This window comes from Cupressus sempervirens, chromosome 1 (assembly GCF_028749045.1).
Source record: "Cupressus sempervirens isolate cs-2001-9-10 chromosome 1, ASM2874904v1, whole genome shotgun sequence".
NCBI lineage: Eukaryota > Viridiplantae > Streptophyta > Pinopsida > Cupressales > Cupressaceae > Cupressus > Cupressus sempervirens.
In genome coordinates, this window is record NC_143118.1 from 525,719,057 (window position 1) to 525,731,484 (window position 12,428).

At 36.0% G+C, this 12,428-nt stretch overlaps 1 protein-coding gene across 1 annotated transcript in view; it reads left to right on the forward strand.

The window, feature by feature from the left end:
- Positions 1-12,428, forward strand: part of UPL6 (ubiquitin protein ligase 6) — a 326,331-nt gene that overhangs the window by 88,193 nt on the left and 225,710 nt on the right. Inside the window, exons 6-7 of the mRNA XM_089829692.1 lie at positions 426-611; positions 919-1,101. Coding sequence (XP_089685818.1) covers positions 426-611; positions 919-1,101 — 369 coding nt within the window. The remainder of the gene's footprint in view (positions 1-425; positions 612-918; positions 1,102-12,428) is intronic.

Genomic DNA, 12,428 nt, shown 5'->3' on the forward strand with positions numbered 1-12,428 from the left:
ATGTGTGGGCATATATATACATGTGTGTTTGTGTATATATATATGTGTGTGTGTATGTCTGTACATATAAATGCATGTATCTATATGGTTCCAATGTATACTGTTCTATGTAGGTGTGAACATATTTGAAGAAATATCATTGAATAACAATGATTTTCTTGTTCACTATATTTAAAAAAGCTTGTATTCCAAGGGGCTTATGTCATTCGTGTACCATACAATAGTTTTGGAATTTTATTGATCAAAGTGTATGTCCTTTAAAAATAGTGGTATTGTGAATAAAAGTTTTAAACTCACCTTCTGTATAGATGAAACACTGGAAGTAGTGTTCCATATATTTGATTACTTTGTATTAAAGGGAAGTGAAATTCTTCAATATCAAATAGTAGACTTAAATTTTTTCGATATTTTATATTTTGCTGCAGTCACAAGGAGGACAAACTAGCGTTTCTGGAGCTGGGGTATCTCGTCTAGAGTGCGTGCTTACAAGACTTGCTTCCCAATCCAGTCAGATATATTACACTGGCCATGAGTTGCCCCTTAACTTGAGTTTTCCAGCACAAATTATGTCGATTCCTTTTCTATGGAAGCAGTTCCCAAATCTGAAGCAGGTAAGGAAAGCAGTTTTTGTTTTCGGCAACTGTGTTTTCTTCTTATATGCTCATTGACCCAAGTATATTATTCCATTCATTGGTGGCAAGTTACTTTACTATTAGATAATGAAACTACTATATTTTGTGAGATGTTGTGCTACTAAGAAATGTGGAAATGATTGTGCATTATGATTGAGAGATATGCTGAAAATTCCATAGACTGTGAATTTACGTTGGCATGTTTTTCCAAGTAATTGTGTTATTGTGATGCATTGTTGTACCCTTCCAAAGGATTTATGTTTCTTATTTTTGTCTGTGATTTTAGGTGGTCATGAGTCAAGCTCTCTGGTCATTCTATATTCAACAGATAGCATCTGCTTTGCCTGGTCATCTGGATCTTCTTCCCCCAGATATATCTCCAGCGCTTCCTGGTCCTGCCTGCCTTCTTGGCAATATACTAGAAATTGCTAGATTTTTATTGTCTCAACCAAACTGTACACTGAAGATGGTATGCCCTAATGCATATACTGAAATACTTTTTATCCTCTATTTATCTTATTTTTGAAGTGAAATTTATTAGGCAAAAATATACTTTTAGGTTCCAGTTAATTTTGAGTTTGTTTTTATACAGTGTTTGAGAAGGAACGTACATTCCTTGAAACTTGGTCTATTTTTACAATGTGCATGAAACACAATGTGTTTGGCTTCATCTTGTTGCTCTTTCTGATTCCATTTTCTGAGGAAATTGCACTTTTCTGTTTCTTTATCTGTTTTTTAGAATTTATTGCTACATGTTGTAAAATTTCTGGTAATTCAGTATGCTCCACAGATTTTTGGAGATAGGAATGTGAACAACAGGGGATGAGGGGACATGTTTCTAGTTTGGCTATGGCGATTTAAAAAAGGGGGATATTTGTATAGAGAGAAATTTCAAATAGTCATATCATAATATTGATAAAGCATTCATCATAGTCATTTTAGAATCTCAATGCATAGCATTAGACTTGGTTTGAGATTTTACATGTGAATTATCAATAAGGAAATTAACAAAGTTTAGATGCTTTCATTGTCAGTTTATGATATACATCTAGCAAAAGGGCCCAACGGCTCCAAGTTTCAAACATGGAATGACATAAAATCAAAATGTAAATGTTAAACTAATAAATAGTAAACAAAGAAGTTCAAAATCAGCTGTTCATAATAATAGTAATGTTAAGATATAATTAAGAATATATATGGCTGTTTATAAACAACACATGGTAGCCTTAGGATCCTAAATCAAAATCAGAACTAGAATCTGAGTCACTGCTAGGATAAGCGTCTTAACCAATTAAACCCCAACCAATCCTAGAAGTGTGCCATCCTTCTCAATCTGTGTAATATCCCACCCGGGATATTTAACCAAATTCCTCACAAAATAATATTGAGAATTATAACAGAATTTTTTTGCAACTTCAGATTAAATCCAACAAATAATAACCTCAAGAAAATTAATTATGTTTTATTTCACCTCCAACAATACACAAATAACCAGCAGCAACATAATTTGTCAACGAATATTACAATCAAATTCTTCAGCAGAATAGTTTTCAGCTTCAATTGTATATGCAGAATAGAAAGTCTGATTGGAGAGTAGAATTAAAGTTTAAGCATACTTTCAGTTGGAGGGTTTCCGTCCTCAAGCTAGCTGAAGCTGAGCTTCCAATTCTTCAAGAGAAGAAATATGAAATAAAAAACAATATCCAAGCATAGCTGCAAAAGAGCTCCTCTCCCTTCTTTAAGCTTAACCTGGTGACTCCTCACATTCCCCATTCTGTCTTTCATCTTCTTCCTCTTTCGTCACCTGTTGATCTCCTTTTTAATTTAAAAAATGACTTTAAATAATCTGCCTTTAGTTCCAATTAAGTCACTTCAAAATATTTTACAGATGGCCCCAAACCAAAAGGGGGCATTACAATCTACCCTCGAGATTGCTTTCCCTCAAGCAATCATGAATCCGTAGACCAATACAAGGATCCCGCATCCATCTGTAGCCACTCTATAGCTCATGTTGAAAATTATATAATCAAGAGGTGCCATGCCGTAGAACAAAAAATAAAGATGTAGCCCATCCATTAGTAGGATCCCTAAATGCCAGGTCAATTTGTAAAACACAACTACGCCTATATGCTGTATTACTCTGATTACATTTGCTCTAGGCCCCAAACTATGAAGCAATTTGTCACAAACCACAAAAGGTAAAGCACTCATCCAGTCAACTCCTGGATCCCTAACTAGTCTATCCATCTGATCCTTGGAGTAGAAAGAGATGTGTATCATTCTACCATCTTCCTGTAATAACCATTGGAATGAGTAATCCACCCAATAGATGCCAAATACACCTCCAATATGCTTGATTATCAACCCAATAGGCTGCCAAATACTGCTGCTATAAGATATGCTAGTGTTAGGTATGATACTGAAGGTGTTGTGCACCTGTGTATGGAAGAAATCTATCTCATGTACATTATCTAACACATGGCTATGTGTTCATGAACACCCATGCAACTCTATAACCCCTTCGGACCAAGCTAAATCTGAAAATAGAATGGTAGAACAAACAGGACAGCTAGTGATAACTGAAGTAGGCAAAAAGATAAAATCACCAATCAACAAATAGATAGCTTCAATATCATAAGAAACAAGTGTCAAATCACTAGCTAGATTATAGAAACCTTCAGAATGCATTAAGGACTACTCTGAATTTTCCAATTCACCATAAGTGTAATCAATCAAATAATCACCTTCACACAAAGTGTCAGAACTAGTTTCACTTGAATCACCATCGTCCTCATTATGTTGTGAAGATGTGTAACTGCTGATGTAAAATTAGAATTCATGAGGTTGACTTTTAGCATAGAATGTCTCAATTGGATAAGGGGCAATGGAAATATTGAGTTCATCTTCATTTTCACCAAGGGCGTGGTTAAGATCATCTTCTTTGTAAGTGGCTGCTATAGAAGTCTGATTTTCAGCTTGGCATAAAGAGTAATATGCCATACTTAGTTGAAGACAATGTTCATCTGCCTCCTCTTTATCTTCTTCATGTTTGATGGCTATATTTCTATCTTGGAGCGATTTCAAGGTATCGGATTTAATTCCCTCTACAGCCTTTTTAAGAGTGTGAAGGTATTCACTATTGATTCCACTCATAATTCCTTTATTTATTTCCTCAATTTGAACTACCCACAAGGTCTCTTCAATATTTTAATGAGTATTTATAGAATGCTCTAAGGCTGTAGTGACTAGTGACCATATCATCTGATACTTTCATCATGTACTCCTAATTCATCATCTAGACCAAAAATTTCTGTTCGGTCCTTCAAATCAGACTCTATATTAACTTCATCTTGCTCTAGCTCTTGAATACAGAAGAATTTTCATTTTCAGCTGCACCATTTTCAGAATTGTTCTCCAACTCAGAATGTATTGTCTCATCAACATTGACATCATGGTTTTTAAATAGTTCATCCTCATGGAGAGATTCATTTTCATCTTTGGAAATATCTTGTAGAAAGACATTCTCATGAAAAGGCTTTTCAATAACCACTTCCAAGTCACCAAGTAAGATGCTCGTAGAATCCTTACTAACATCCGTATTTGGTTCCATCTTATGGGTTTCATTATGTGGAAGTTGAACTATAGAGTTCTCAACTTTTTCAATGCTGATCTGCACTTCTTGAGCTGCCTCTTCTTCTTTGTTGAACTCAGAAATGCGACCAAGCGTGTTGGCAAGTGAAACAAAGCTGCTCTTTCCTTGTTTGATTCGTACTCATTTACAGAGATCCTGCATCCTGTAAACCCGTTGACCTTAGCTCATGCTCATTCATACACTCTTTTAACATGATAAACTTAATGTCCAATCGATTCCTCCACAAGCTCATAAGCCATGGGTGAGATTCTATTCCTCCTTCTCCATAGAGCCAACAAATTTGATTGTAATTGTTTAGATACTTCATCATCATCATCGTCGAGGATTAATGACATAATGGTTATTTTGCAAGCTCTCAGACAGTCTGGGTGTTTCTAGTATTCCCTTAAGAAACATTGTATCAACTATAGGATCATCTCTTCACGACCAATATCTAACATGAGAATTAAAAATGTGGTTTTTGCCATGAGTTCTAAGATCTTTACCTTCTCACCCAAGGTAGGGACCTTGATGTCATGTAGTCCATATAAATAGTCCACAATCTATTGCAATGCCTTCTTCAATGTGCTATCATCGTTAGGAACAATAGGAGTATTTATCCTGATAATCTCACTAAGGCAAGTAGCAACTATTAACCTCACATCTTCACTCTGATGCTCCATTAGCCTGTGCTAGATAAAGAAAATCATTGAAGGCTGCAAGGTTCAATTTAATAGCCTCCAATCAGACTAGTCCACTTTGGATAGATATGCATCTAACTCTTCCAAATTCGAGAGTACACCTTCCAAAGGTTTCATGGAACCCAATTGCAATCTGATTATATAGAGTCCATTTCCAAATTCTTTATTTTTCTGCTGGTCTCTGAGTTGTTCGTGATTAAAATTGTTATTGAATTCTGTGGAGAAAATTTTATTTTTCAAAATTTCCATATTACTGAATCAAACAAAAACCCAGTTTATTATTACTGATAAGAACATCAGATGCTTACAGTAGCAACGCTATATCCAGTTCCACTTTTGAGCTGCTGATGTCAATAAATTTAATCCTTGAATCCTTCGCCTTGTCAGTTAGGGATTACTTAATAGCAAGCAGTGCTTGATGAAATTATTGTTTATTGAGTTTCTTGTTTCTTTCCCTGACGTACCAGTTTGCAGTAATTTATGTGGTTATGCTTTTATTCGTTGTAAAAAACTCAGAATTCTGATACTTGCATAAGGAATTAAATATAAATAAACTAGTGTGGTTTTTTAGTGGGATTAAACTGAAGCTATGAAATTATTAGTAACAATATTCAACTTTATTGATACGTTACTCAGAAACAGAGCAACACAATTACACAGTTACACTAGGAAGATAATAGACCAACCTCTCTCTGATAGCATCTGCTGTATATCCAATCTTTTGAAAACACCCAGCTGATTGTACACAATCTCCTCACACTTGGTCAATATGAGAGGTTTCTTACTACACAAGCAAGTCTTTGACATATTCAACTTAGCAATATATGGAGGCTCTGGCTACCAATTAATTACCAGTTTGTCTGCAATCCAAGATGTCTCCAAATTCTTTTCCAACACACCTTCCATCTTTTACTTAGACCATGGTTTAACGCAAGGCCTTAGAAATACCAATATGCAGTGATATGTTGATTTCAAATTGATTTTGGTTACACACTGTTTTGAGCAACTACCTCAATTAATGCTTCCTGTATTTATACCTCCCTGTTGATTCTTATATGTTTGTGAAACTTTAAAACCAGAAGTGATTCACCCAACACCTATCTTTGTTGACTTCACAAAAACGACTCAAACATGGTAATAATGGTTGTCAGGTAATAAATGCCAAGGAAATCATTCAAACTCGGGAAATACTGACTTGTTTGTAATTGCAGGCTCAAGAAATACTGCACAGTTGCAATATTTTGGAATGCTTCATATAATAAAGCCTCTAAGTTTTCAGACGTGGTCGTTCCAGTATTGAGGAGTGTTACAACCATTCAGTGCTCTTCGATAAGTGAACTTAAGTTATTAATGACTCCCACTTGTGAATGCAGAAAAAACATAAACGAGCTGCCAATGTAGTTCCGAAAAAATTTCATACGCCCAACTTTACATGTCAAAACAACTATCAAGCCATTTCTGTGCCTATTTGAAGATATTTTGTGCGGAGTGCCTCCAATGCTTGTTCAATTGTCACCGCCAAACTCACTAATGGAAGTTCGGGCTGCATCCAAGACCTTTTGTGTTATCTGATATGTTGAACTACTCCATTTAGACCTTTTTTTTTTCAACTTGGAAAGCATTCATTAAATCATTGTTGTCATTCACATGCATCAACAAACTCCCTCGTTCCTTATTCATTGAACAGAGAAGGACAGATGGCGAAACCTAGACCCTGAGTTGTATCTATAATGACCAAGTTACTGCTCGTAGTGTGGAACGAAAATGCTACAGGCATTTGTTTTTTTCCTTCAAATTGTAAGCTCATATTGCAAAGTACATAGAACAGTTCCAAAACTATCAATATTACTATAGACCACTACTTCTCTTTACAACCACTGCCAGATGAACTAGACAGACGGTGAAAAGTATCTATTTCTCAGTCCTTTAGCTTCTTGTATACTGCATACTAGCTTAAACATGGTGTTGAGCTCAGACAAGGATTTATGACAAGCACAAAATCTATCTGTTTATAAAATATATTCCAGACGATGAATATGGTCTGCAACAAACTTCTTGCTTATGGGCAATGCCGAATGTGTCTGAGTATATGCATCCAATCAAATCTTCGCCTAATCTATATTAGAAATGTGATCAATGAATCTGTCTAGAGCCCACAACAAGGCTCTCGGAAGTTAAGAGGAAAAAACATTACAAATTCCAATTTCTTCTACAAATATTTAATCAAGATTCAAGGCCCAATGAATCACCAATGTTGGACACATAATAATTTCTCTTTGAACCATGATGTCTCTCATACATAGTTTATAATAATCAATAACTTCAAACTATATTAAACCTTTCATGCAATCTCAAACATTCTAAGGGCAAATTATAGTCCTTATAAAAACAAGACGGGCCCACCAATAATTAAACGGTTCATTTATATATGCCTCGAGTGAACCAAGATTTGATATCATTTGATATTAAATGATTCCCGCACAACTATATATCTCCCCTTACCAAAATCTGTCAGCAAAATTATTCATGACAATGTCTCTTCAACCTTAGGAATTTAACACAGACACATTTATTTTCTCTAGCAATGACAATGGCTTTGGGAAATATAATTCCATCTCTTTGACATGCAACATGTTTCCCCCAAAAATTCTGTAAAAATCCCTTCTTAATAACCTTTTGTAATTTTTTCTGAATTAACTTAGCTAGATGAAAAGATTTTTAGCTTTGATACCACTATAATTTTCCACCTAGGATATTGTTCTCTTCAAGTTGGAAGAATTAGAAATATATTTGTCCAAAGTATACCAGGCAGATTGTAAGCTTCTTAATCGGGCTTGGAACCCTCAATGTTCGTTTTGGTTCAACAAAAGTTCTTGGAATATCCATATAGAGATGTTAGGCTTGCAGTTGCTGTTAGAAAATAAAGTCCACCAAGACAGCTGAGAGGGTGGGTCGGGGGTGAATCAGTTATCCAACTATTAAAACATTTATCAACCTTATTAATCCTTAACCATGTGAACAATATTATCAGCGACCATAAGAAGATATACATACACAATAACACCAAATATGTTAACTAGGGAAACCCTTGATTAGAGGGAAAACCTCGATGGGGATGGTACCCACAAAATGATGTACTAATATAAAACTTCCTTGTAAGAGGATGGACTCGGTTAGGAACCAATGAAATACATTCAGTACATATAAGTTCCTGTTAGGAGATTCCAAGCCTATTAGGAGTTGTGCCAACTCTGTTAAGAGTTGTAGAAGGTAGAAGGACTCACTGTCCAAATAGCTTCAGGGGCAAAACCCACCAAACTCACTGCCCAACTGGTCTCTGTATTATTTCTTGTAGAATAATAGAAATGAACAATCTCGAACTTCTCTGCCCTCTTGACTGGATTAATCCTTTTCTGATCTCAATACTAGATCGCCAACCTCACATCCAAATAATCCCTTGGATCATTTACACACATTTACCAATTTCACATATCACTTGTACAATTGGCACACTTGCTTGCGTGTCACACTTCTCCACAAGGAAAATAACCTTCCTTTATACGATATACTCAAAATAATTCGTTGAGTCGGCCTTGGGGCTTTCCCAGTTAATTATAATAGGACCTCATTATTACAAAACATTACATCTTTTCGTAATTACAAGTTACCGTCAGCTTACAGTGTTTACAACTTCTCACACATGTGATGACTGACCTTGTGCACTTATTGACGTCATCATCAGGCTATTTGCTATTACAGTCTAATTGCACTCATCACGATTCTATGCCAGTTAAGAGATACAAATCAATCATCAAAAACTACTTATCAGGTACTCTGTTTGCTTACTATCTTCTGTAAATCATGAATAACTTCCGCATCTCTTCGACTCTTTGTATGCATACTTGTCCACTTCATAAGGACGCAATGTCGAATACATACTTAACTGCGCTTGATCTGATTATCAATACATAGTTTGTATGACCTTGTTCTCTGTCTGCTACTTTTTCAATCTTCTCAGAAACAATGCTATGTTGGCATCAATGGCAAACATAGTGATGAATGCAACATGTCAATCATGTACACAATCTCTCCAATGCTTAGGATACTCCCCCAAAGGAATACCATCAACATTCATGTTAACAATTGCTTCTTGTCCCAGTGAGATCATGTGGATAAGATCTCCTAGAGCACCCTATAATGATGATGTGTTAAGGAAGGTTTGGCAAATAATTTGATAAGCTTTCAGGGCTTACATGATGACAAAGACACATCTGTTTTTTAAAAGGGTGATCTTATAAATTTAGGAAAAGGTCTCTGATCGTTTTCCATTATGATTGACCTTGAATTTAATGAGTTGATTCTTTAATTATTTCAATGCTTCTAGGCTGAAATCAAGAAGCATTATCTAGACAATATAAGGGCTTGCATGCACTATAATATCATTAATCCTTGATGAAAATGTTGAAAAATGCAAGCAAATGCAATAAAATTTGCTAACCATTTGGAGGAAGTAATAATTTGTACCCCCTATTGCTTATGAGTTCACAAGAGGATTGGTTCGACATAAAATTGAAGGGTCCAATGACCACATGACTAAAAATGAACTAAGATTAATGAGCTTATATGTTCTGGGATCTTAAAAAATGAGCAAGAACAAAATGAGAAGAGAGCAGATTTGTTTCACATGCTAGTAAAGATGGACACCTAATCATGTTTATGGGGAATGTAATGCTGATAAAGACAGCCAAAGAAATTCAGACCATCCATGAAGAAAATAGTAATTTCACAAATTTGCTCCTACAAAATAACAGAAATGTTGGTGGTGAAATCGATTCAGATATTGTTCACAGTATGGGTTATTCAAGTCTCTATTTTGGTGACTTTGAGATTGTAATCGACACACATTTTGTTGAGGATAGTCTTACTCAATGTGAGAGCATGATGGTATCTCAAGATGTCCTCCACATCTTGAGAAAATGTTTGGGAAGGACGACATAGTAGCAACCTTGAGTTTGTATGCAGCTCAATCAAACATGGATGTGAAGATCTATGATGATATTGATAGAACCTATGAAGGGGATGTAATGTCCCCTTTTTCTGGGACATTATAATTTTGTTTTGCTAGCTCACTTCGCTTAGGTTTCGGGGGCGAAAAGGTTCTTTCCGGGGTTCAGTTCAAGATTTGGTCTAGACATTTCCAGTTCTAGACCCATCAGAGTAGTTTTGGCAGGTTGTCCAGATGCTTAATATTTAAGTAAGTAATTAGAGCTCAGTATTTTCGGTAGCTCAATGCTGGGTTGGAAGCATCTCGCCGAGAGCTTTCCAACGAGCTTTTGCACATGCTTATCAGAGTTCATTTGCTCAGTCATTTTAATGCCTGATGACTGTATGGTTCACTGACTAAGTGACTATTAAAGTTCATTTAACTTGTTACTTTATTTAAAAAGGTACTATGTTCACTTAAGTGACTAGAGGACAAAAAATGTGCTTTATCCCACATTGCTTGAATGAGCATGCATCACATTGGAAAAAGTGATAAAGGTACAACAATGCTCCACATGAGAGGATATATGAAGATATAATATTTAAAACAAACATTAATCTGGGAGCTGGAAATAGTTGCTGGTTATCTCTTTGAAGTCGCAAACCCTTAAAAAATCTTTGAAGGTTGGACGCAAACCTAGCCTTCTTATAGGTTTTATCTACATTTGCCAATCTGATTGTTTTTAGTGTTTATAGGATTGGATCATTTGGATATTTGCATGTTATTATATTGTTGTTGTATAATACTGTAACATATTTGGTGGTTATCTGAGTTGGTTTACATATGTACTTTCTGAATATTGGAGGAACAAACAAGCTTTTCTAAGTTTTCTTGTATGTAAATCTGCTGATTAGAAATCAATTCAAGTTCTGGGATTTATATTGAATACTGGTCTTTTGTTCGGGTTTAAACTTGCACTTCATATCACGGGTTTTTAGTAAAATATCCGATAGGGCTACTACAGTGGTATCAGAGCCAAAGGTCTTGCCAGCCTGTGAGGTTCAATAACAGTGGTATTCTATAACAGACTACTTAGAATTCTAGACAAGGGTCTCATTAAATTTCCTTGGGGAGGAGATCAAGCTTTATCTTCTGAATATATTATTTCAGATTTTAAATAAACCTCTATGTGGAAGGAAAAGACATGAGATAGAAGATTCAATAATTGATCAGTATCTCGATACAGATTGAGGATTCAAATTCAAACTCCTTTAGTCAAAAATTCAATGACTCGCCTTGTGGAGATACGATGTGGTTGTCTGTACATGATATCGTAGAAAGATATATATATTTCCCTTGTGTGAATGTCAGTGCAATACTATCTATCCTGTCAAGACGAAAAGGAGACAAAGATTTATTTTGAACGGTCAGAGGCTTCTGCATCCAAGAAAAGTCAAGGAATTATTATCTGGCGGCAGTCTTTTCTTCTATTTTTGGCAGCTTTCTCTTATTTCATACCCAAGCGAATGAAGTGTGGGTAGTCAACCAAGAGACATGTACAAATTTAACTCCAACAGGATGTTGCCACATGTATAACTAGGAAGCGTGACTAATGAGAATAATCGCGGGTTGAGAAGGATTACCGAATCATATTTCATTGCACCAACGAAGTATATGAATGACGGCTAGTAGGGTCGACATTGCACATTGCCAGCATAAACTCGTACATTGTCAAGTTATTAGGCCACTCCAGTGTTTGAAGCCAGGAAGAGGAAGAAATGACAGTCTGAATCATTACACCCTCAAGGTAGGACGTTTTCGTGAGTTATTTCTCCTCCCAACCGTAGCTTTGGATATTTGGGTTGATAGCCTTAGGCAGTCGGGATAGCCACAACCGAAATGCACAGTTTGGAAGCATTAAGGTTAAAACTTGGTGCCGTTACACATTGGGTCCTATCAGTGATTTGTGCTGGAATACAAGGGAATAACGTTTTATCATTTCCGGGCCGCCATATTGATGTGAGGTCCATAGTCAGGTATAGGCAGTAAGGTGCAAAGCAAAAACCTAGAAATTTGATAAAGACAGTTGGCAATTCCTCGAATGGAATAAGGAAGCTAGTAGTACAATCATTTGGCAATATAAAGGCACGGTTATAATACAATCTATGCTCGTCAAGGGGTGATAGAGATTAAAGTGGTGGTCGTGATACTCATTGGCAACAGTAAAACACTGACTCAAGCAGGTAAAGGCTAACAATCGGGTAGAGGCTGGCAGCTGCTCTGCTACAGGTCAGAATGTTAGATTCTCATGAATACATTAGTCGTGTGAATAAACTAGGAGCACGTCTTGGCAATATCTTCACACAGCTGAACAGGGTGAACGCATAAGAAATGGAGTAATACACATCAATTCGGACTCCCATAGGAAGGAGTTTCTTCACCAGTATTGATAGCATCTCGGCTTGTATTTTATCTGAAAT